The sequence below is a fragment of the Protopterus annectens genome, chromosome 8.part0 (assembly GCF_019279795.1).
Source record: "Protopterus annectens isolate FY-2018-M chromosome 8.part0, PAN1.0, whole genome shotgun sequence".
NCBI lineage: Eukaryota > Metazoa > Chordata > Ceratodontiformes > Protopteridae > Protopterus > Protopterus annectens.
In genome coordinates this window covers 1,196,209,687-1,196,236,021 of record NC_056741.1, presented here as the reverse complement: position 1 = coordinate 1,196,236,021, position 26,335 = coordinate 1,196,209,687, and the positions used below count along the sequence as shown (strand labels likewise).

At 44.1% G+C, this 26,335-nt stretch overlaps 1 protein-coding gene across 1 annotated transcript in view; it reads right to left on the bottom strand.

The window, feature by feature from the left end:
* Window positions 1-26,335, bottom strand: part of TOMM40 (translocase of outer mitochondrial membrane 40) — a 278,102-nt gene that overhangs the window by 74,931 nt on the left and 176,836 nt on the right. Inside the window, exon 6 of the mRNA XM_044080684.1 lies at window positions 19,148-19,253. Coding sequence (XP_043936619.1) covers window positions 19,148-19,253 — 106 coding nt within the window. The remainder of the gene's footprint in view (window positions 1-19,147; window positions 19,254-26,335) is intronic.

The following is a 26,335-nucleotide window of genomic DNA, read 5'->3' as shown; positions in this document are numbered from 1 at the left end:
AGGCAGAAGTAAGGGCCACGAACAAAACTGTTTTCCATGTACAGTATTTAACGGAGGACAATTGGGTTGGCTCAAAGGGGGCCAATGTAAGCTTTTCGAGCACAAAGTTAAGATCCCAAGGAGAAGGAATAGGCTTGCGAGGTCGTGAGAAGGACCCCTTTGGGAAACAGCTCGACTTCCAAACTGGAAGCTAGAGGTGGAGTCAAGGGAAGGCAAGCAGAAATAGCAGAGAGGTGTACTTTTACTGAGGCATAGGTCAGCCCTGAATGTAGTAATTCACACAGGCAGGAAAGGACCAGTGGAACAGAAACTAGAAATGGGTCCTATTTTCTCTTGAGGCACCAATGGGAGAATCTTTCCACTTTAATAAGTAGTTTCTCCTGGTACTTGGTTTCCTGGCCTCCTGCAGGACATGAGTATGTCCTCTGAGTATAGGTGCCTAAAGGGGATCAGAACTCTATCAACCACAGTGTCAGTTTGAGATTGAGTAGGTGGGGGTGAATAAGGGATCAAAGGAAGATCCCCCCCACCATGAGAAGGCTTCCACCCTCCATGCTTTTGGATGGGGGAGCCTTGTGCAGAAGAGGGGCATCTGTTTATTCTTAGAGGAAGCAAATTAGAAGTTATGTACCTACCATAACGTTCCATGTTAGTTGTCTTCTCTCGCCTTCTTTCTTGCTGGATGGGTTCGGAGCCAATCCTCGGCTCCGACTCGGCACTTGCTTTAGCTCGAGAACTCCTTTTACCAGCTCGAGGCAACCCTATATCCCATGATGCAAGGCGGAACTACTTCAGATCTCGTTTGGTAGCTAACCTACCCTGCTAAGGACTAACCTAACATAATTAGGAACACAAGTTCATGATAGGAGACCTCATATGAAGGCTCAGGAGGAAAATAACCTGAAAGGAACTCTTCAAGATCTGTCCAGGCCAGGGGGAAGGAGGGAGGGACGCAAGAAAGAAGGCGAGAGAAGACAACTAACATGGAACGTTATGGTAGGTACATAACTTCTAAATGTTAAGTTGTCAATCTCGCCTTCATTCTTGCTGGATGGGACCGCGTCCCTAGCACCTGTATCCCGGGTGGCTCAATGGAACAGACTCTTGAGAACTGTGGAACCAAAACTGGCCCTATCTCTGGAGGCCAAGTCCAACTTGTAATGAGAGACAAAGGTATGAGGCGTGGCCCAAGTAGCTGCTGCACAAATGGTATCAATGGGTAGTCTATCCTGAAAAGCTGCAGAAGTGGATAGACTCCTGGTTGAGTGTGCTTTTGGTTTAGAAGGTAGCTGCTTGCCTCTGAGAGAGTACACATAGGAAATGGTGGAAGTCAACCATCTGGATAAGGTCACTTTAGAAACTGGAAGACCTATCCTATTTTCTGCAAAGGAGACAAATAATTGATCCGATTTCCTGAATTGTTTTGTTCTATGCAAATAGTACCTGAGCTGACGATGGACATCCAAAAAATGCAGTTTCTGTTCAGCTCTGTCGGAATAGTTTGGGAAAAAGACTGGTAGATCTATAGATTGGTTAATATTGGTTTGAGACACAACTTTGGGGAGAAAGGAAGGGTTCGTTCTTAATGATACCCTGTCCTTATGAAAAACCAAATAAGGGGAACAAATGCAGAGAGCTTGAATCTCGGAAACCCTTCTTGCAGAATAACAGCCAGTAAGAATATAGTTTTCCAGGTCAATAACTTCAACGAACATGAAGCAGACGGTTCGAAGGGAGGTAGTATCAAGGATGCCAACATTAAGTTTAGATCCCATTGCGGAGGAGGATGCTTTATAGGCGGCTTTAGGAGAAAAACTCCTCTCAGAAAGGCCTTGCATAATCTATGAGACAATGTTATTGTCATGCAAGCCAACATGATACTTGGAAATAGCAGCCAGTTGTACTTTAACTGTAGATGACGAGGATCCTGAATGAAAAACCTCCGCCAGGAAATCTAAAACAGAATGTACAGGAGCAGTAAAGGGATCAATATTCCTGGAATTTGCCCAAATAGAAAAACGTCGCCACTTGCTAGCATAAACAGTCCTAGTGGACGACTTTAAAGAAGACACTAAGATTTCTCTGACTGAATCAAAAATCATCGGTAGCCTGGCTAGGGAAGGAAGTGGAGCAACCAAGCAGTGAGGTTGAGAGAATGAATGGCCCGGTGCAGCTGACCCGACTGGTGGATCAAGAGATCCGGAACTGGGTCCAGATGCCAGGGCTGCACTAGAAGGTGACGATGCAGAGACGGAAACCAAATTTGTCGAGGCCAATATGGGGCAATGAGAATCAACTTGGCCCTCAAAACGGTGGCTTTCTGAATGACTTGTGGAATCAAGGGAAAAGGAGGAAAAGCGTACAGAAGTCCCCGGGGCCAATCCTGGGTTAGATAGTCTCTCAGGGGTTGGCCTGGAAGGGGAAAAAGGGTGAAAAAATCGGGGCACTTGTTTTGAGGAGTAGCAAAATGATCGCAACAAGGAGTGCCCCACTTCAGAAAAATCTGATCCACTACAGATTGATTGAGAGACCACTCGTGAGGCATCAGCATGGATCTGCTCAGCCTGTCCGCCAAGAGGTTGGACCTGCCGGGGATGTGCGTTGCTATCAGAAACCGATGAGAGGAGATTGCCCATTGCCAAAGTCTGAGAGCTTCTCGACACAACGGATAGGACCTGGTCCCGCCCTGCTTGTTGATGTACCAGACCACGGACATGTTGTCCGTTTGTACTGCAATAGTCCCCGTGGGAAGAAAGTCGTTGAGGGCTTGCAACGTTAAAAGCACTGCTCTCATCTCCAGGACATTTATGTGCAGATGGTATTCTATGGGTTGCCACGTCCCGTGGACCATCCTGCCCTGATAATGCCCCCCCCCCACCCGATCAGAGAGGCATCTGTAGTGACTGTGGCAACTGGAGGAGGGGGAACAAAGGGTCGGCCCTGATGAAGAAGAGGGGAAGATATCCACCAATTCAGATGAGTTCTGCACGACTGTGTGACTAAGATTTCGTGCCTCATCGGGAGACTGTGGTACGACCACTGCGTGAATAGCATCCACTGCAGAAGACGCATGTGGAAGCGAGCCAGTGGTAGAAGAACAATTGCCGCAGCCATAAGACCCAGAACCTTCAGTATAAATCTGGCTTTGACCTTGTTGCTTTGCAATAGAATCCGAACGAATTTTTGGATTTCCAGAATTCTTTGATCTGTTAGTCTGGCTAACATTTTGACTGTATTTAATTCTGTGCCTATAAAGGTGATAGATTGGCAAGGCAGCAGAGAAGATTTTTCGAAATTTACTGAAATTCCCAAACTCCTGCAAAGCTGCAGAGTGTAGTCTCTGGTCTGAAGAAGCTGACACCTGGTGGTGGCGGAGAGGAGCCAGTCGTCCAAATAAGGAAACACCTGGAATCCTTGACGTCTCAGATGAGCTGTGACCACTGCCATGCATTTGGTAAACACTCTGGGGGCTGAAGTGAGGCCAAAGGGCAGGGCTCTGAACTGGTAATGACTGGTCCCTAGCCGAAAGCGGAGAAACCTTCTGGAGCGCCTGTGAATCTTTATGTGATAGTACGCGTCCTGAAGGTCTATAGAGCACATCCAGTTGTCCTTGCCCAGAAAGGGCAGAATGAACTGAAGCGTGACCATCCGGAATCTTGCCTTCTTGACAAATCTGTTTAGACTGCTCAGGTCTAATATTGGTCTCCAATCTCCCGTCCTTTTGGGGACCAAAAAGAATCTCGAGTAGACGCCGGATCCTATCTGGTCTGCCGGCACAGTCTGGACGGCTCTTTTTTCCAGGAGCTTTGAAACCTCCTGTTCTGCCAAATCCCTTTGACCGGGTGAGATGTCTGGAAGGGATTGTAGAGGTACGGGATACCTTTCAAAGGGGATTTTGTAACCCTCGGATATGATCGACTGTACCCACATATCTTGTGATAGGGACTGCCAGGCTACTGGGTACAGCGAAATCCTTCCCCCAACTGCCTCCAAGGGTGGACAGTCGGGCAACACCTCAGGGATGCTGAAAGGGCTTCTCAGGAAGAGACTCCCTGTTGCCCTGGTTCTGAGGACACCCCCCCCCTGCCTCTAGGGCGGCGTCTATTGTTGTTACCCCCTCTGCCTCTGGGGGTAAACTGACCATGTGTGTCCGGTGTAGCTCCTTGGGCTTTGCGGAACCACATCTCCCCCCCCCCCTTCTGACCCTTGGGGTATGGTCTAGAAGGAGTGGAAAAATGGACTCCAACGGCAGAAAGAGTTTTACCGTCCTGCTCACACCTGGTCAAGGTATCCTTCACCTGAGGTCCGAACAAAGCCGAACCATCAAAGGGGGTATTGGTGAAGGACGCCTTAAAGGGGTCCGCAAAATTACAAAGCCGCATCCAGGCTTGGCATCTAAGAGCAACTCCTGTGCCTGCGGCCCTGCTCGCTCCATCGGCCGCATAGGATATGAGCTGCATGGAGGAGTTGGATAGGGAAATTCAGGATTGCTAGCTGTGAGGCAATCTTTTCTTGTGCCCCAGCAGCAGAAGGATCCTGGACCACTTCACCCAGTTCCTTGAGAATATCTCTTTGAAGCCTGGTAAAGTGACAGAGGTAGTTCAGCGAACGCATAACAAAGGTCGCTGAAGAAAACATCCGCTTTCCATACCTGTCCATGGTCCTAGAATCCTTGTTAGGAGGATGGACAGGTACTGAAGGATCCGCCAGTTCCTTCTTAGTGGCCGCCGCCACCACCATAGCATCCACAGAGACGCCCTTGGAAAGAAACTGTTTGTCCGTAGGGGCCGTGATAAATTTGGATGGTCTCCTGGGGACAGGTTCCACAGAATCTGGAGCCGCCCTCCCCTTTCGAGCCACTACCTGCGTCAGTGGGTCGAAGGCGGAGACACCCAGGAGGTGGAGGGTCGGGATCCAAAAGCCTCCAGGTATACCGACTCATCCTCGGAGGGATCAATGGATGGCCAATTCCCCCTCTGTTTGAGGAGCTCAAGGATGTCTGAAAAGGAGACATCCTCAGAGGGGGATCGTGGGGAACCCTCCGACTCATCTAAGTCAGTATCCGATGTAGTAGACTCGGGGGAGTCTGTGTGTTTCCTCTTACACGCCCTCTTCCTAGGGGTTCACCTGCCGGATCAGGAGAAACTTCGGAAGAGGAGGAAATTCCCAATGGGGAAACCTGGGGCGATGGATCCCTGGGCCTGAGAGCAAGAGGCTGGCAAGAGGCGTCTACAGGCACTGAAGAGGGAGGAGCTAGAGGGATGGACTGCTGACCTGGCTCAGAGGCCAGGACACTCCTCATCACCTCAAAGGCTCCCCTCCCCGGGAGGCCGGAATATCCCTGATCCGAGGATACAGGAATTCCCGGCTCCACTGAGAGGGAAGGCTCCGAGGCAGATGTCGGCGCCGAGCTTACCAAAGCCGAAGCTCCGAGAGGGAGAGCGGGGTCGGACAAGGGTCCGATGCCACTAGCCCCCTCGGAGCCGACAAGGGAAACCCGACGACCGGATCCCTCCAAGGAAGGCATCAAGGAGGAGATCGGAGCCGAGGACGACGGAGCCGACGCATGTATCGGCTCCGGCGCCGAAACAGTCGCTGTCCCGAGAAGCTCCGGCTCCGAACTTCGGTGTGGAGTCGGAGGAGGAAGTTCAAGGGGTGAGACAATAGCCGAAGTCTGCTGAGACGGGCAATGGAGCATTTGGGCCAGTGCCTGCGACTTCAACAGCCTGCTTACCACCCTCTCCAAGTCGTGGTCAGACAGCCTGGAAGATCTCGAAGATCGGCTCCGATGGCTCCGCTCCGACAAAAGAGGAGACCCCGAAGCCGAGTGGATACTCTGCAACGAAGGGGACCGAGATCTCTTACGGGACGAAGTCATCGGAGCCGAAGTCCCCTGAATTCCAGATGGAGCCGAAGGTTTCTCGGCTCCGATGCTGGATAATGTGTCGGCACCAGCCGGAGCCGACAAGGCCACAGTAGACAAGGTGTCGGAACCAGTCGGTGCCGAACCCACTACTTTTGAAGTAGATAGATCGGTTCCAGCAGGAGCCGATCTCGGCTCAGCCGGAGCCACCGGAGGAGGCTTAGATACTGAAGCCTGAGCCTTCGTTGGCTTAGAAGGTTTCCCAGACCCTGCTTTAGAGGGAGAACCTTCTGGCTTAAGTAAGCCACGGAGGATCAGCTTATTCCTCCGTTCCTGCAGGACTCTCTGGCTAAAAGAGTGACACAAAGCACAGGAGTCCTGCAGGTGCAAAGGCCCCAGGCAGTAAACACAAGAAGTGTGACCGTCTGTCAGAGACATTTTCTGACAGCACGAGTCACACTTCTTGAAGCCTGAGACCTTGCCTTCCTTAGACATAATCCTAGGAGGAAGTCACTCACAAAACCCCCACAAACACACAAATTAATCCCCTAACACACAACACACAGGAAGGGATTAACCAATGGGGTTTAGGCCTAACTAAACTTTTACACTAAAGGAAAAAAGTTTTGAAATATAAAAAATGGAAATAGGGTGACTGTAACACACTATAGACTATAGAAATGGAAACAAGGGGGAAATAAAACCCTAACTAAGCTATTCTCTTTTGACAAGAAAATTACTTACCTCAGCTGGCAAAGGAGACCTCTTTCGCTAAGCGGCAAACGAGATCTGGGGTAGTTCCACCTTGCATCATGGGATATAGGGTTGCCTCGAGCTGGTAAAAGGAGTTCTCGAGCTAAAGCAAGTGCCGAGTCGGAGCTGAGAATCGGCTCCGAACCCATCCAGCAAGAATGAAGGCGAGATTGACAACTTAACATCAGATATGCCTGAGGAATACCCCACCTGTGAAATAGATCCTGAAATACCTCCCTGTGAAGCAACCATCCGTGGGAGGGTGTTAAGGTTCTGCTCACGGAGTCTGCCATCCCATTTTCTTCCAACGGGATGTAAACTGCTTGCAAGTGAATTTGAAGTGCTGCCAGGGGCCATACATGTATAGCCAAACTGCAGAGGGGAGTAAGATTTTGTTCCTACTTGCTTGTTTATATACCACAGGACTGTCATGTTGTCTGTGATGACCTTCAGGGTGCCTGGCAGAAGGACATCTTGAAAGACCTGCATAGCCAAGGATAGGGCCTTTAGCTCTTTTAGGTTGATGTGGTCCTTCATTTCTTAAATGGACCACTCCCCCTGAACTTTGTGCTGGTTGTTGGAATGGTGTAGGATGGCACCCCAACCTAATTCTGATATGTCTGTGTACAGATACTGCTTGGGTGGAGGGATCTGCAAGGGAACCCCTTGATTGAGGGTAAAGGTGGCAATCCACCAGGAGAGTTCCCTTTTTGAACAGGGATGAAGTTTTGTTTCCAAGGGATGAGAGGGTTGGATCCAAGAGTTTCTCAAGACCCAATGAAACTTCCTCGTGCATCCTGGGAATCAGGGAAGCCACGTCCTAGTATCCTGAGAATTTTCCTGGCTGAGATGGTAGCTATTGGTAGCAGGGAGTGGAAGAACAGAGAAGGAAATTCCACTTTCTGGGGAGCAACAAAGAGTGACATCAAGTCTGTCCTTATGCACTCCAGGAAGACAAGGTCTTGGGAAGGAGTCATTTGAAACTTTAGGCAATTCACTGTGTAGCCTAGACTCTGTACAAGCTTGTAAACCATGTCCAAGTGTTGGGACAGTGTGAGCAGATCCTGGTGCAGAATAAGGTCATCCAAATAGGGATACATCTGTATGCCCTGCAGTCTGCAGTGTGCAATGGTTGAGGCTAAGCACTTTGTGAATACTCTTGGCACTGTGGAGAGGCCAAAGGGTAAGGTAGAGAACTGAAAATGTGAAAAACCCACTGAGAAACAAATACTTTCTGTAAGGGGGATGAATAGGGATGTGTAGGTAAGCATCCTTCAGATCCAGGGAGGCCATGAAGGCTTGCTGAGGTATGAGGGGAAGGAGATGCTGCAATGTGAGCATTTTGAAGGTAGGCACCTTGAGGAAGAGATTGACGTTGGATAAGTCGAGAATGGGTCTCCACGGGGCATCTTTTCTTGGAACCAAAAATATCCTTGATTAAAATCCCTTGGCTAACTGATCCTCTGGTACTTGTTCTACAGTCCCCTGAGACAGAAGCTAGCTCAGGATAAAGGGAAATAGTGGGAGCTGACTGAGGGGAATGTGCTGACTGTGAGGGGACTGAGGTATTCCCTGGAAGGGTGGAGTAGCCCCCACCAAGTCATAAAGTATCCCCTTCTCAATGATGGAAAGCACCCACTTGCCTGACGTGAATTTCTGCCAGGAGGGTAGGTAGAGGGTAAGGCGTAGGGATGGGGGGGGTGAAACTGGTCAAGAGATAGACCAGAGTCACAGTGGACTGGCTCTGTCTAGGTCTGGCTGCCTCTGAAAGGAAGGCAGTGTGGAAGTGTTTGAAGATCTAGGAGCAGATTGTTTCCTTATGTCTCCATCCTCTAGACTCAGTTGCAGAGGGATGAAAGGCTGCCTCTTGACAAAGCTAAATTTTTGAGGGTAATTTCTATGAAATCTGGGAACAGGCAAGACTAGTAAAAGTTTTAAATTTTGTAAGTCTTTAGCTTTTTCCTGCAGGGACTTAAGTAGCGCTGCAGAGGCAGCTCCAAAAAGGGCTTTGTTGTCCAAAAGGTGCACCCAACAACTTGGCTTGGACATGCAAAGGTAAGGGCTGAAGTCTCAACCATGAAAACCTCCTTAACACAGAGCCAGAAGCAGCAGACTTATTAGAAGATTCTACAGTGTCGTAGCTGCACTTAATGGGGTGTCTGGTTACTTGACAGATCGTGGACAGAAGGGTACTTAATTGAGCCTTAACTGGTGATTCTGGAACCTCTGACAGAAGAGTAGAGGCCTTGGTCAGGGAATCTAAAGCAAACTTGGCCATACGGGTCTGATAATTAAAAGCCCAAGGTGGTAGTAGTATACACTTTCTTCCCTAACCTTTCCATCTCTTTATCCATTGGAAAGAGGGTAGAGGAAGGAGGACTTGGGTGACACTGCAATGACTACAGGATCTGCTGGAGGGTTTTTGAAAAGGTACTGTTCTTTAGCAGACACTTTGTAAAATCTGTCTGGTCTCTTAGAAGCAGGAGGCTGTGATGCTGGACTTTGTGAGGCAGCAGAAAAAGCATCCTGGAATGCTGGAAGTAAAGATGGAAGTGCAGATGGAGATGGCTGCTCCATCTGCAAGAGTTCAAAGCACCTCTTTTTTGTCTCAGAGACATCAGAGAGTTCTCACTCGAAATGTTGTCTAAGCAGGGAAATGGTATCCCCAAAGGAGAAATCTTCTCCAGGGGAGTTAGGAGTAAGACACTCTTCTTCTGGGGTAACAAAATCTTTGGGTGAATCCAACTGGGAACACTAAGTTAAGGACTCATCTGAGAAGGAAGACTCCTCCTCAGACAGTACCTGAGGAACAACTGGTAGGCCTGCTTGGGGGATCTGGGTCTGAAGAACATGAAAGGTTTTGAACAGAGTCTAGGAGAAAATCTCCCAGGGTGGATTAGGGTCTTTTGAACTGTGATTCTCCTTTTGCTTCCTTTTTAAAGGAGTGGAGGGAGTAGAAGTGGGCCTAGGAGTCAACGTTATAGTGGATGACAAGGCTGAAGTAGAAGCAGTGCCCTCCGAAGCCATGAGCCATGGTTCCCCCTCATCATCAAGTTCTGATGGTTGAAAAACCTCACCAGACATGCTCTGGGTATCTGCAAAACTGGCTTCCATTTCAGTTCCAGGTTGCTGTGCACTTCCTGATGTCTGGAGCGATCCTGGGCTGATATTCACCTCTAGGATCTCAATGGACAACTGAGGCACAGCTTGGGTGTCAAGCTTAACTTTCTTGGCCTTCTTCCTAGGTGGCTCCTCTGAGGGGCCTGCTCCACCTTCCATTCCGGACGCCACATGATGGAGGCGTTAAGTTTTAAAGCAGCAAAATGGCTTCTAAGGTTTTTCGGAACAAAGGATTGGCAGATGTTACAGGCTTTGTAATCGTGAGCCTCCCCTAGACAAATAAACACTGCTAGTGTGTGTCCTTATTTGGGATTTGCCTACCACAAGCACACTTTCCCTTAGTAGAAGACAGGTACGTCTGAAAAAAAGGCAAAGAAGCAAACAAAATTCTCACAAGGGTACTTATCTCAGTGCAGACAGCCATAAAACTATCATCAAAAATCGGATGGCAGATGCTGAGCAAACGCCGGATTTCTGAATTGGCGGTCAGACGTCTGAATCTCGCTGCGGCAGAAAAGTTCTGAGCTGGGCAAATGCAGACATCACAGATATAGCCAATGTCAGTTTATAGCCCCTGCATGCAACTTCGCACGTAGCCCTGCTTCTAAAACTTTGGTATACTGTCCGGATGTCTGGAGCTGCAGGCAGCAACTCCCTAAGGTTATGAATACTGCAACATGAGAATAGAAGGACATCTGAAGTTGCCTAGAATTATGTTTTTGTAAAGGTGGCAATGATCTAATATGTTTGACAGCTGAGATTTCAACATAGAGATGTTAGAGGGCAAGGAGAGGTGAACTATTGTTCTATGGCCTTTCACGGTCTTGAAAGACAATGAAGTTTGCGTCACAAAAATCAGTCAATAGTTGAAGCGTAATGCCTGCTGTGACTGTAAAGTCCAATTTTTGACCGGCAGGCTTTGTTACAATTCATACAGGTGTAGCCAACACTTGGCTGTGTAGGTACCAAAACTGTCTGTCCTCTGCCATCTGTGCTCTTGCTTTTCCTCCCACAGCTCCTCTCCTGTTCCTGCTTGTCTGGCTGCCTGTCTTGACAGCCAAAGTAATGCGATCTGCAGCCATGGCTTCCCAGCCTGTTGGACTGATATCACCTGCCTCCATGTCACACTTGCAGACATCTTTGAAGCACAGAACATGCCATCCTTTGGGTCTGGTGGCAGAGGCAAGCACGCCATACAGAAGGTCTTTGGGATTCGACCATCTTGCATACAGCGGACATGACCAAGCCAGCACAAATGCCTTTGGGACAGCAAGGTAAACGTACACAATATCCATGCCTTCTCCGGATATTCTTATTTGGAATGCAGTTCTGCCAGGTGACGCCTAGGATCCTTCTGAGGCAGCGTAGGTAAAACGCATTGAGTCTGCGTTCTTGGCAGGAGTACAGGGTCCATGTTTCACTACCACAGAGCAGTGTGCTGAGCACACACTTCAACAATCATCATCTTAGTATTGCTCAGTTTGTAATTATAAAATAAAGTCCTCAAACACTGTTTCAATAAGGCAGGATGCCAAGGTCCATTTTCAAGGAATGAAAGTATCCCAAAGTGTTCGCACCACACGTCCAAGAGTAACAAATATATAAGAGGTAGCTTACGATAAATAATTGCACTTTTATTTTTAAAAATTAATAAAAACAATACGAAATGTTGAGCGCTTTCATCTACACCCAGTAGACTTCATCAGAACATTTCTCCATATAAAAAATCAGCCCTTATATACACAGGTTGAACCAATTACCATATAATAACAATTAGTTGCAAACTGTTAAAATAATTAACCCTAATAATGCTACCTCACCTCTTGCAACAATGGTTAGATACATGAAACAAACTAATAAAAACCTAAAACTACTAAGTATTACTATGTGTGAAGCATTATGCAGAATATTCATTATACATAAATAATCAACATTGAAGTATAGAAAAATTCACTCTGGTCTCTCATCAAAAGGCCAAATAATTTTTTGTATACAACAAATATGATCACATTGGGACATACAAAAGCATGAATATGAATGTAAAAAAATTAATAATACAATTCCTAACTAAAGCAGACACCTTCTAACACAAACAATGTCTCACATAACATTGTTTTCTAATATGGGCTTAATTGAGATGTGTTCATTTATCCCAGGCAGTACGGACGCATTTAACTTGATCTGCCACCATACCTCTCTCTCCTAATTTTCTTAACATCCACCCCTTACATTTGGATATACAACTTCTAATATCCCAAATAGGAATTTATCACAATTCTCACTATTCTTAAGGTGCTTACTTAATGCATTTTTTTCGTCCCCTTTTTTGGCATAATAGTAATGATCATATATTCTCTTACGAAGACATCTGTCTTCCCAACGTAAAAACATGCGCAGTGTGTGCAGGTGGCTAAATATACTATATGCGAAGTTCTACAATTCCCCTTTTTAAATTTTATACTTGTAGTATTTATATCCTGCAGTACTATACTATTGCTACTAACAATATACTTACACTGGTTGCATGTTCCACATTTTTGTGTGCCAATACAGTTGTCCTTACTTCCTAACGTAACATGTTTACTTTCAAATTCCCCCTTAAGGTTCTTAGCGTTGCTATATACAAATTTGGGTCTATTGCCCATAATATCAGAAATATTCTTGTCAACACTAAAGATATTCCAGTGTCTTTCAATTATTGCCCTAATGTCACTAGTATAGGACCCATATTCCAAAATACAAGCTCCTGTGTATTTATTTGTGTCACGTTCCATCAAGATGTTATTGTGGTTCCTAATAACTTCGGATCAAGGAAGAAGTTATTAGGAACCACAATAACATCTTGATGGAACGTGACACAAATAAATACACAGGAGCTTGTATTTTGGAATATGGGTCCTATACTAGTGACATTAGGGCAATAATTGAAAGACACTGGAATATCTTTAGTGTTGACAAGAATATTTCTGATATTATGGGCAATAGACCCAAATTTGTATATAGCAACGCTAAGAACCTTAAGGGGGAATTTGAAAGTAAACATGTTACGTTAGGAAGTAAGGACAACTGTATTGGCACACAAAAATGTGGAACATGCAACCAGTGTAAGTATATTGTTAGCAGCAATTGTATAGTATTGCAGGATATAAATACTACAAGTATAAAATTTAAAAAGGGGAATTGTAGAACTTCGCATATAGTATATTTAGCCACCTGCCCACACTGCGCATGTTTTTACGTTGGGAAGACAGATAGATGTCTTCGTAAGAGAATATATGATCATTACTATTATGTCAAAAAAGGGGACGAAAAAAATGCATTAAGTAAGCACCTTAAGAATAGTGAGAATTGTGATAAATTCCTATTTGGGATATTAGAAGTTGTATATCCAAATGTAAGGGGTGGATGTGTTAAGAAAAAATTAGGGGAGAGAGAGGTATGGTGGCAGATCAAGTTAAATGCGTCCGTACTGCCTGGGATAAATGAACACATCTCAATTAAGCCCATATTAGAAAACAATGTTATGTGAGACATTGTTTGTGTTAGAAGGTGTCTGCTTTAGTTAGGAATTATATTATTAATTTTTTTACATTCATATTCATGCTTTTGTATGTCCCAATGTGATCATATTTGTTGTATACAAAAAATTATTTGGCCTTTTGATGAGAGACCAGAGTGAATTTTTCTATACTTGAATGTTGATTATTTATGTATAATGAATATTCTGCATAATGCTTCACACATAGTAATACTTAGTAGTTTTAGGTTTTTATTAGTTTGTTTCATGTATCTAACCATTGTTGCAAGAGGTGAGGTAGCATTATTAGGGTTAATTATTTTAACAGTTTGCAACTAATTGTTATTATATGGTAATTGGTTCAACCTGTGTATATAAGGGCTGATTTTTTATATGGAGAAATGTTCTGATGAAGTCTACTGGGTGTAGATGAAAGCGCTCAACATTTCGTATTGTTTTTATTAATTTTAAAATAATAAAATTATTTATCGTAAGCTACCTCTTATATATTTGTTACTCTTGGACGTGTGGTGCGAACACTTTGGGATACTTTCATTCCTTGAAAATGGACCTTGGCATCCTGCCTTATTGAAACAGTGTTTGAGGACTTTATTTTTGTTGTTGACTGTTTCAGTAGTTCTATTGTTTTATTCAGTTTGTAATTATGCCAGACCTTCGCTGATAAGCATGCCATTGCTGTTGCTGCATTACCAATCTGGGTATTCAGCTCGGTGTCCAGGGAGAGATTGCTGGCAAAAGTGGAGCCCAGGTAAGTGAAATCCTTCACCACCTTGAGTGTGAGATCACCGATGAAGATGTGCGGGGGTGGGAGGGGTGCCACTGATATCCTTTCCCATGGTGTTGGTCTTCTTGAGGCTGATTGTGAGGCTAAAAATTTCTGCAATCACCAGTGAAGGATTCACAGCCACTGTAGTGCTTCCTCAGTGTGAGCAGTCAGGGCATTATCATCTGCAAACAGCATCTGTCTGATCAATACTGCCCACACCTTGGTTTTTGCTCAAAGGTGTGCAAGGCGGAAGGGATTACCAACGCTTCTGGTGTACATGTACACACCAGTCTTTGGACTCATTAAAGGCATGGGACAGCAGCACAGAGAGAAAAAGATGCCTTAGAGTGATGAAGCAAGTACACATCCTTGCTTCACTCTGCTTCTGAGAGGAAATGGGTCTGATGATGAACCATCATATTCTATCACGGCTTGCATATCCTTATGAAAACATGTAATTATCTTCAGGAGTTTAAGGGGACATCCAATCCTCGGTAGCATGGTGAGGAGTTATTTCCTGCTAACCATGACAAATGCCTTAGTTAGAATCAATGAAGATGATGTACAATGGTTTACTTTGCTTGCGGCACTTTTCTTACAGCACTTTTCTTACAGCTGCCTAAGTGAGAAGATAATGTTGATCATGGACCTTCCCGCTCTAAATCCACACAGCGCTTCTGGACAAACACATTCCACGAGTGATTTCAGCCTGTTCAGAGCTACGTGGGTGAAGGCCTTCAAAACAATGCTGAAGAGGGATATCTCACGGTAGTTGCTGAAGTCAGTTCAGTCTCCTTTGTTCTTGTGCAATGTGATGTCAGCATCACGCATATCCTGGGGCCCTGTTCCTTCCTGCTAACATTGTAACAAAAGCTCCTGCAGGTGGTCGAGAAGAGTCTTGCCAACTTTGTTGGCCTCTGGAGAAATGCCATCTTTTCCTGGAGCTTTACTGCAGGCAAGGGAGTCGATGGCTTTGCTAAGCTCCTCTACAGAGGGAGAATTGTCAAGCTCTTTCCATAATAGGAAGGGAAGTTATGTTTTCAACTGCTGTATCAGCGACAATAGTCTCCTTTAAGTAGAGCTCCTGGTAATGTTCTGCACATCTCTCCATCTGTTTGCCTCGGTCTGAAAGGACTTTACCCGAGACGGACTTTAGGGATGTAATCTTGGCTTTACTGGGGACTGAAGGATTTCTTTATGCCCTCATATGTGGCACGAATGTTGCCAAAGTCAAACTTGGATGCTGTAACAGAAGTTCAGCCAGTAGTCATTGGCACATTGTTGAATGATCCTCAAGCATGGTTTCTGGCCTTCTAAGTGCAGCTAGAGTTGCCTCTGAAGGCTTCCTCTTGTAGTTGAGCAGTGCTGCTCACTTGGCTGAGAGTGCTGGTTCGATCTCAATGATTCATGTTTCAAACCAATCTGAATTCTCTCTTTTTTGCCAAAGATTCCATGGCGGAGTTGTACATGGTGTCATAGATGTGGTTCCACCTCACTTCAGCACTGCTTTGTGGACAGTCCTTGACAGCCGCTACAATACTATCAGCACAGCACTAAAGCAGGTCTGGCACTGATGTCCTGGCAGTTTTGATACAAGTGTGTGATTTCTGCTTTGAATGGTAGATTCGTTTGGGCTGGAGACTCACCTGGCTGCCAGCCAAGCAATGATCGGTGTTACAGTCAGCACTGTGATAGATTCAGGTGACAAGGTGCTGCTTTTGTGGTGTCCATCACAGTGAGCAGACATTCACCTCAGCCCAGCTCGTGTGTTCCATGCAACCTGTCTCTAACCCAAAACCACATAATGGAAACGCACTAAAATTTAAGTAAAAATTACTATCCAAAATTTAAATTTATTTATTTGACATTTGTTGACCAGGAATATCCGACTGAGCAATAGCTCTTTTTCAGTAGATCAGCAGAGGCCTGGGGAGAAAATCTCCACAAACGTAAAAGAAAATTAGCATAGAGGTTTTTTAACAAAAGATAACTAAATTGCCAAAACATTGCAATATTAAATACAGAAACATAAGAGTAAAACACACTTATTATACCATGGCCCCCCATTAATATTCTAAAACGTGCACGCTGATCGGTCAGCGTGCATGTTGTAAATCGACTTATACTAATGGAAAAAGGTCCGGTCGCCCGGACTTTTTCCATTAGTATAAGTCTTTTTTAAAACACTGTCTCGCTATGTTAAAGGAGTTTAACATAGCGAGACAGGTTTAAAAAAAAGCAACGGAGATCTCCATTGCTTTTTTTTTTGAGCTGTCTCGCTGTTAAACTCCTTTAACATAGTGAGACAGTGTGTAAAAAGCAACGGAGATCTTTTTTTCTCCGTTGCTTTTTTTTTAAGCCTGTCTTGCTATGTTAAATGGGTTTAACATAGCGAGACAGCTTTAAAATAAGCAACAGAGATCTCTGTTGCTTATTTTAAAGCTGTCTCGCTATGTTAAACCCATTTAACATAGCGAAACAGTTTGTAAAAAGCAACGGAGATTTTGCTTTCTCCGTTGCTTTTTTCAAAACTGTCTCGCTATGTTAAATGGGTTTAACATACCAAGACAGCTTTAAAAAAAGCTACGGAGATTCTCCGTTGGCTTTTTTTTTTAAAGCTGTCTCGCTAAGTTAAACCCATTTAACATAGCGAAAAAATAAAAAGCAACGGAGATCTTGCTTTCTCTGTTGCTTTTGCCCACAGCTCTGATGTACTGCGTAGGCATACGCATGCGCAGTACATCAGAACTGCTGCAGAATACCAGACAGTCTGCTGCGGAAGGGCAGCAAGGAGGCATTATACAATGCCATTATTTAAGAAAAGTAATTATTTTTTTTCTTAAATAATGTTATTGTATAATAGCAATAACCCACTTCTGGGTGTGGCTAATGCTGGATTTACCCACGGTTGGCTTTGTTTGGCCACTCGGGCTTCGCCCTCGTGACCAAATTATGCCAACCGTGGGTAAATCCAGCATTATCCACACCCAGGCGTGGGTTATTGCTATAATACAAAACAATAAAGCTGTGCATTAACAGAGAGCATAGTTTGCTATTAGTAGTTACAAAGGAGGAAGGGATGATAAATATGAGAACATCTGTAACAAATGGTGACAACTGTGTACTTGGGCAGCTAGATGTGCTCTGATGTAGAAATCAGAACAGTATTCAAAAGTTGCAAACCAATCACAGAAGAGCAGAGCAGCTATGGCTGGAATGAACCTCATGAGATTAAGCAGCTGCAGGTGGCACACGATAACACATACTACAGCAGGCTGCTGGCAAACGCTGAATAAGCAATACTTTACAATGCGAATACCCAATGCATTTTGTTCATTCATCTTTACATTGGATCCATGAAAAGGGAGGAAAGGGTGTAAAGGATAGAATGAAACAGGGGAATGCAGCAAGCAGGGATATCCATACCATAAAGGAAAATTAGGTGGGGGGAGTTGGACATTTTATAGTAATGCTAGATACCCCATTTTATACATCTATATTGAAACAGGAATTATGGGGAAGTGTGATAGGGAAATGGGGACAAAGTGAAAAATGGTAGACAGTGGGAGCACATGAGCACAAAACATTACAAGCAAAGAGAGGTGGATGTGCATATTCTAGTAGGGGGAGACAGGCTGGATGGATGTGCACACCCTAACAGCTGAACAGAAGCAAATAGAATGGACAGACATCAATGAGCAGAAGGACAATACACACAATTTGGATGCGGCATAAAAGGATGGGAGTACACCTGGCTGGAAAAAGGCTGGTTTAAGGGCAGTGTATTAGCTGCTGACCAGCCAGAAAGGATGTCAATGTGAACCATCACGATGAATGAGCTAGATCAGGGTGGACAGTAGCAATAAACCTCTCCTTGCATGTTAAAGAAGTGTGGCCCCTCTATCTTCCTTTAAACAAACTATATGACTATCTACAAATTCACTCCAGGATTGACTGACATGGCCCTCCTGGAGGAAGGAAGTGCTGACTAAAGCAGGGTAATAGCAAGGAGGGAATGGTCACGAGACTCAGCAGCCTTGGAATATCTATGAACTATTACATGCAACATTATTATTTCCAGATCTTCTACTTAGATGGCTTACCTTTATAGGAATTGTTAATAAGCATGTATATGCAACAAAAAGCATATTATACAATACTGAAATAAATACTACTACATGCAAATACTACTTCTATTCAAGCCTTATTCCTCTTTCTTGTTTCTGGGTCTTGTCATATACTGGTATTCTAAGAAAGAATTCCACTAACAGAACACACTTTGAAACAGAGCTCAGTTAAGTCTCAGCTACTACTTAAATAAAATTAAATGGCACAAGGTAATTTGGTGGGTATAGAAACTGAGGGATACATTTCAACCATGATCTAGGCCAAAGGCACAACACAATTAACAGTAAAAATAATGCTGAAAAAGACAGCATACACAAGCAAAACAATAAATTGAAATAAAATCAGATTAGGGTGAACCCTTATCTACAGAGTACACTGCTAAGCCATGCTCCCCAAAAATGTGGGCAAAAAGCACAAGTTTCAAAAGTACAAAAATTCACAACAAAATAATGTCATGCTTATTTTATAAAAAATGGAGAAAGCTGTATTACATGTACATGCAACTTGCATCAACTGTTACTCCAAGCAGTTAACATCTACTATTGCAGGACAGGAGTCAGCACAACTAAACTACACCCTGACTGATGGTACAGCCTTTAAAATGCTCCTTCACCTCCCCCCAGTGAGACAGAGCAACCTTGGAGGTGGCTATGTTAAATGATTTGCAGGGATCACTGCTCCTTCTATGTGAGGGTTGTCAGAGGCTGTGCCCATTACAAAAAAAATATCCATTTCTACTGTGCACTTTTAGCCACACTGCTCACAGACAAGGAAACTAAACCCAAAATGTAAAGCTTGCCTTCATTTCAATAACTATGGGCCTTACTAGATAGGCAACATTAAGAGCTTGTCTACATTTTCCAAGAACGTGTAAAACTGTTCAGCTTCTGGTACTCACTAACTTGTCTCATTTTGTTCATCATCTACATGTATCTGCTGCACTAAGTTCAAAAGATGTTCTGCATTATGATATCCTTACCTGAGTCTACAAAGATATCGGGATTCCCCAACGTCAGAGCAGCTGTGTAATTATCTCCTCTGTACTCTGCATCTGCTTGCCAGTTCATAAATTTAGACTGCTGGGTCTGTGGAGACATGAAAAACAGAATGAAAGAAATAATCTGCGGTATGCAGTCAAACAGTAAGCATCAATTTCGCAGTATTTTTTTCAATAATTACCAGCAGTGCTGTTTATCACAGGCTATCAATGCAATTCCCATCTTACATCTTACCACTATCCAACAGCACACAGCTAGGGTTACCACCTGTCCCACTTTACGAGGGACAGTCCCTCTTTGGGCAGTTGTGTCCTGCTAAAAAAGTGTAAAAATGTGAATTGTCCTGAGATTTTTGGACAGAATTAGTTCCTATATTTTATGCGATAGTTGCATAAAACAGTTATTCTGTATCTGAAACACCTAAATGTTATAAGAAACAGAATAAGCAACAAAAATGCTACAAGAATAACCTTTTATTTAGGCAAAAAAGGGAAGTTCTGTCCTTTGTACTGGCCGTGAGTATGTTTTGGCCTGCAAAATCTGATGTTTGTACCAAAAATGTCCCACTTTGGGCATTTAAAAAGGTGGCAACCCTACACACAGCACAATTAATACCAGGCCACACAAAACACAGAAAAAAAAACAAGTATATTGTACTAGTTTTGACAAGGCAATTAAAAAACTGCCATTCAACCATAAATGCCTCAAAATTATGGAAATTTTAAAATAAAGCACTACCACAATATATAGTGTGTAGAAAACTATGCAAAAAGTAACTTTTTTATAACTGCTACAAGATACAACATTGCATGCATTATATAAACAGCACAGCAGTAAGACTGAAAACAAAAAGACAGTTACAAGAAAATAACCACTACCCTCACCTACTTGAAAACACTCAACCTGTATATTAACAATAATACTTTAATGGATTAAGAGTCCTGCAGCAATCTTCATGGGGTAAAGACATGTGTATCCAGTAACTGATCATTCCCTGACAATCAAATAATGACTAAAGAAATTACACAATTTCTGTGAATTTGTGCAGAGCTGATATAGCAGAAAGCTAAATTCTCTTGACTGTGAGCAGAGTTGGAATCTTTTCCCACCTGATATTCCAAACTGAGAGGTACACTTTCTGCAACTCAGTTTGCACTGTGCTGTATTTATACATTTGCTTTATTATTTGTATTATTTGCTGTATTGTTTCTGTCCTTTGTTGTTGTCTGCACTGTTTTTTTCCCGTCCTCCCACCCAAGCATTCTTTGTAGTCTTAAACTTGGTAGCGTTGGATTTGCTCGTCCCTTCTGTAAATCTGATATTGGTCACTGTTCCCAGTCCAATCTCATTTGATCACTCAACATAGTGCAGTGAAATTATTTGGGTAGGACTACCCCCTTGCTGCTTTGACTTTGAACACTTCTGTTTCCTCCCTCTCCAATTTAAAAAAATAAAAAAAAAATTGTACACTATTTATTCAACTGCTTTTACCGTAATTGTGTTCTTCACACTACCTTATTTTTGCTGTGTGCTCTTAAGTGTTACAAGTGCTTTTATTCTGCTGCATTTAATACTGCTTGTTAGTAGCCTAATTAAATGTATCTGTTATACTAAGCATTTTAAACTTTGGTCTTAGCACTTGTGCTTCAGGTGAGTTAATTTACATTTAAGAAGGTTCTTTGGGTCTAAACTCTTGTGGACAAACCCTTAAAACCTTATCTCCATAAAGTCCTGCATACCATTGCTAGAATCTCCTTGTGTTCTGACTGCATGTGCTTCTCAAACAATCTGGAAACATAGAGCTGACAAGTATACTTTTTGGCACTTTTTTGCTTGACTGATTTATTTGCTGGCATTGTTTTCCGATACTCTAAGTGCCTCCATTCTGATTTTTTCCTAAATTTACTGCTTTCTGCACTTAGTCGTTTTAATTTAATTGCATTTATTTAAACTGCATTTGTTTTAATATTGCTACACATGCTAGTTTGCACCGAATTTGAAATGTTTTTACTGCTGTTTTAGCTGCTTTTCTGTATTAAAAAAAAAAAAAAAAAAAGTTCTAGTCCAGATACAGATTTGCTGTATCCAATACTGTTTGTAAGCTTCTGAGCCCCCTGTAATCCTTTCTGTGTTGGAGGGAAGCCTTCTAGCTTGTCAGTGGGAGTGGTAAGCACCAAGTAGCCTATCACAAGAGGAGTGGTTTCTGGCCCAGAAATTGTAGTTTATAGGACATTTGGGCAATTTTTCCATCCCTTTCAACTTTCTGGTTTAAAAGCCCACATTTATGCGGATTTACACTTGTTTAGCAGTGGCACCGAGCTAAGGTAAACTATTACTGGTGCCGGAAAGTCTGCTCTTCAGTTTTTCCCTTAGATCTCGCTAGTTCTTCCTCTCTCTCGTGCACTTCAAATAGCTTAATCACTTTGCACTTCAACGGGTTTTTGTAGCAACTGTTGTAGCACACCTAAGAGGCATCAGCACTAGTCATTCTTCATGGAAATAACTCCAGTACTTATGCACTTATATCACCAAATTGGAAGCTATGCACTCTCCAGCCAACACTGGACTAGCTGGTCAAGAGAAGGTTAACAACTGCACCACACTACACAGAACACACAACCCTCCAGAACACCCACCATCACAGCTCTCACATAAAAACACAAACCACACACCCACCTTCACAGAGGCCTCAAAATGTACCCAAACAGCAGAGACCTCCAGGACAGAAACGCACTCTACCACCACAACACAGTACAAACCACACGATACATAGCTCACCTCCACAGTGTGCCCCTCAACCTAAGCCCTAAGGTTAAACACCCTGCCCAATACACTAATCATAGGTGACTCAATAGTGTGGCAAACAGATACCCCACTCACTAGGTTGAATAAGGAGAAGTTAACAGTCAGCTATCAGGTGCCAGAATCTGACAACACACGCACTCAGGTCACTTCACAAGTACAAGTAAGACTCTGTCATTGTCTATGTGGGTGTGAATGACCTGAGACACACCTCCCTGGACTACATGAAAAGAGACAGTGGAGCTCCTGGACTACATGAAAAGAGACAGTGGAGCTCTCGGATTATGTGGCCCAGGCAGGTTATGACCCTAGCCCTGTGCAGTATCCTACTGTCACCCAGAATGATACCGCAGTACAAACAAAAAATGATTGACTTCAACAATTGGCTATGTTCCTGGTGTCATTCTAAGGGGATCCAGTATCTGTCTGCTTGGGATGACATGACTGACGGACCTCGATGCTTTGCCAGAGATGGCTTGCATCTGTCACCCCTGGGTTTCCAGTTATTGGCTAAGGCTTCTGCCACCCCTATAGTGCCTTTTTAGGCAGTGTTCCAAAGACCAAATTGCCATCATAACAGCTATAAATAAATGCACTCTGAGGGTCATGCTGCTCAACGCTAGAAGTCTAAACCTCAAGATGCACTCTCTCAAAGCACTCCTCAAAATGGAGAACATCTACATTTGTGCTGTAACACAGACCCGGTTTAAAGTGTCAGAAAGCACCCCTGCGCTATCAGGCTACAACTCGTTTCATACATTTCGGCCCCGAAACATGGATCGAAGCTCCAAAGGTGATGGTGTCTCCATATTCATAAAGGATATGCACACTTCCAGACTAGTAGCCCAACATAACGCATCGGAGATACTTCAGGTACAACTAATATTGGGTAAGACCGCAATCCAGGTCATAGCCTTCTACAGGTCCCAAACCATGTCACTAGACTCTCACTCCACGTTCCTAAGCACCCTGGAATCTATCAAGGTTCAACCCAACACTCTCATACTAGAAGACTTCAACTACCCATCCATCAACTGGGAAAACTACACAAAGCACCAGTACACTGGCCCAACGCTTCTTGGAATTCATCAATTCCAATGCCCTGTACCAGCTCATTCTGACCCCAACTAGAGGAAACAACATCCTTGACCTGGTTATTACTAACATGGGCGACCATTGCTCTACACCAATAGTCAATCCCTCCATGGTCAGACCCGACCATAAAACTAATCACCATGGAATCACATCTCACCACACACACCCACAAGGTAGCTACCTTGAAAAACGTCTCCAAAGCGGACATTGGGCTCCTAAAAACAGAGGCGGCTAACTTCACTGCACCCATGCCAATTGAAAATAGATGCAGGACTGCCGAATCATACACCAGTGCACTGTACGAACATGTACATAAATGCATGGAACTAGCCATACCCAACAGAACCAAGACGCTTTCCTCCAAAAAAAGGAATCCAATCTGGTGGTCCCCTGCCATTAATAAACTCTACAAAAGAAGGAAGAAACTGTTGCAGAAAAAGGTGAAGTCCCAAGAGAGTGGAAAAACTTCCTTATTAGCCTCAACAAAAATTTGAGATCCCTCATTAAATCCTTCAAAGCCAGCTATGAAGGCAGCATTGCGGCAGACACTAAAAACAATCACAAAGCCTTCTACAGTTATATCAAGAACCTCCACGGCAATACGCAGATTTGCTCCGAGTTACTGCACAATGGTACCTCCTATACTGAGCCAACAGATATTGCCAACATACTGGCCAACAGATTCAGTGCCAACTCTACCCCTCACCACAAAAGGACCAATCACAATACCGGAAGAATGCCAGGAACCCAGCATGCATTCAAGTCATTCCACAAGTACAAATATGAATCTGTCATTGTCCATGTTGGAGTGAATGACTTGAGACGTACCTCCCTGGACTACATGAAGAGCTTTCGGATCATGTAGACCAGGCAGGTATGACCCTAGCCCTGAGTAGCAACCTGCCTTTGCCCAGAATGATACCACAGTATAAAATACAAAATGATTGACTTCAACAATTGTCTAAGGTTCTGGTATCATTCAAAGAGGATCCAGTATCCGTCTGCCTGGGATGACATGATCGACAGACCACGATGCTTTGCCAGAGATGGTTTTCACCTGTCGCCCCTGGGATTTGGGTTACTGGCTAAGGCTTTTGCCACCGCTATAGTGCCTTTAAGTTCAAAAGGACAAAACCGCCACCCTAACAGGTACAAGCATGCAAAATCTGAAGGTGATGCTAGAAGTCTAAACTTCAAAATGCACTCTCTCTCAAGGCACTTCTAAAAATGGAGAACATCGATATCTGTGCAGTAATTGAGACCTGGTTCAAGTCTCCAGACAGCACCCCTACAATACCAGGCTACAACTCTTACCTCACTTTTCGGCCACCAAACCAGGACCGAAACACTAAAGGTGGAAGAGTGTCCATATTCACTAAGGATAGTCAACACCAGGCTAGTTGCCCAGCACAGTGCGTCTGAAATTCTCCAGGTGCAACTAACACTAGGTAAGACTGCAATCCAAACTGTAGCTTTCTACAGATCCCCCACCATGCCCCAAGAATCTCACTACACCTTTCTAAACATACTGGAAAATATTAAGATACAACCAAACACCCTAATACTGGATGATTTCAACTACCCTGCCATTAACTGTGAAAACTACTCTTGTACCAACACCTTTGCCCAACGGTTTTTGGAATTCATAAATTCCAACCCTCTGGATCTACTAATCCTTAGTCCAACCAGGGGCTCCAATATCCTAGACCTGGTCATTACCAACATGGTAAATTGATGATCCACACCTATGGTCACCCCCTCGTTGGCCAGGTCTGACAATAAGCTAATCACCCTTGACATCCACATCCTACCCTCACCCCCCAGTAAGGAAACCTCCATAAAAAACTTCTCCAAAGCCAACTTCATGCTACTCAAGTCAAAAGTGACAATCTTCATGACACCCATGCAGACGGGAACTGAAAGTTCGACTGCTGAATCCTACACTAAGGCACTGTACGAGCACATCCACTCGTCCATAAATCGTGCCACCCCCAATAGAACCAAGACACTCTCCTCCAAAAAAAGGAAGCCAATCTAGTGGTCCCTTGCCATAAACAAACTTTACAACAAAAGGAAGAAACTGTTGCAGAAGAGAGGAAAATCCCAGTATGCAAAAAACATCCCTTGCCAGCCTGAGTAAGAAGCTGAGATCCCTCAAAATCCTCCAAAGCTAATTACGAAAATAAAATTGCCAAAGATTCCAAAGACAACCACAAGGCATTCTATAGCTATGCTAAGAATCTAAATGACAATGCTCAGAACTGCTCTAAGCTACAACAGAATGGCATTAAATACACTGATCCCAAGGATATTGCCAATATCCCGGCAGATCGATTCAGTGCAAACGTCACCCCCCCCTCACCTCCTAAAGGGCCCATCTCAATACCGAAAGACTGCCAAATTCCGGTAATAGCCACACAGGTAAAAAAAAAAACTCACTCTCCAAAGCCAAGAATACAGCATCCATGGGACCAGACAACACCCCAGTCTGTGTACTACATGAACTACAAAATGAACTGGCACCTCAGTTAAGTGTCATATTTAATCATAGCCTCATCTCAGGCTTCATGCCCACTGAGTGGTGCACAGCTACAGTTATCCCACTCCACAAGGTGGGAACTACCTTGGATCCCGAGAACTACCGCCCCAGTCAGACGAGCCTGATCTGCAAGGCCATGGAATGTATTATCATGGAATTTATAAACAAAGACAGTGGAAATCTTCAAAACACTGGACCCCTTGCAGTTTGGGTTCGATAAGGGCCGATCTTGTCTCCTGAACCCGATTGATTCAGTCTCCAGATCTGTGGATAAGGGTAAGGTGGTCCACACAGCCTATCTGGACCCCGCCAAGGCCTGTGACACCATCCCCCACTCTGGAATCATAGATAAACTTACTAAGCTGGGCATTAATCCCTACGTCACTCGATGGGTTGCCAACTGGCTTACTGACAGAACCCACACTGTAAAAGTAGCCAGCTCCAGACAAGTGGAGTGCCTCAGGGTTCAGTCCTGGGACCACTCTTGTTTGGCATCTACTTCTCCGAAGTACAAGCCAATACTAAGGGACTCTGGCTAACAACGTTCGCAGATGACTGCAAACTGGGAGCCATTACTGAATCCCCAAATGACGTGGATATTCTACAAAGGGGACTTGCAGAAACAGATGCTTGGTGCCAGTGCCATGGGCTCAAGCTCAGTGCCAAGAAATTTAGAAGTTATGTACTCACCATAACGTTCCATCTGAGTAGGTAGTTCATTTGTCTGCAACCT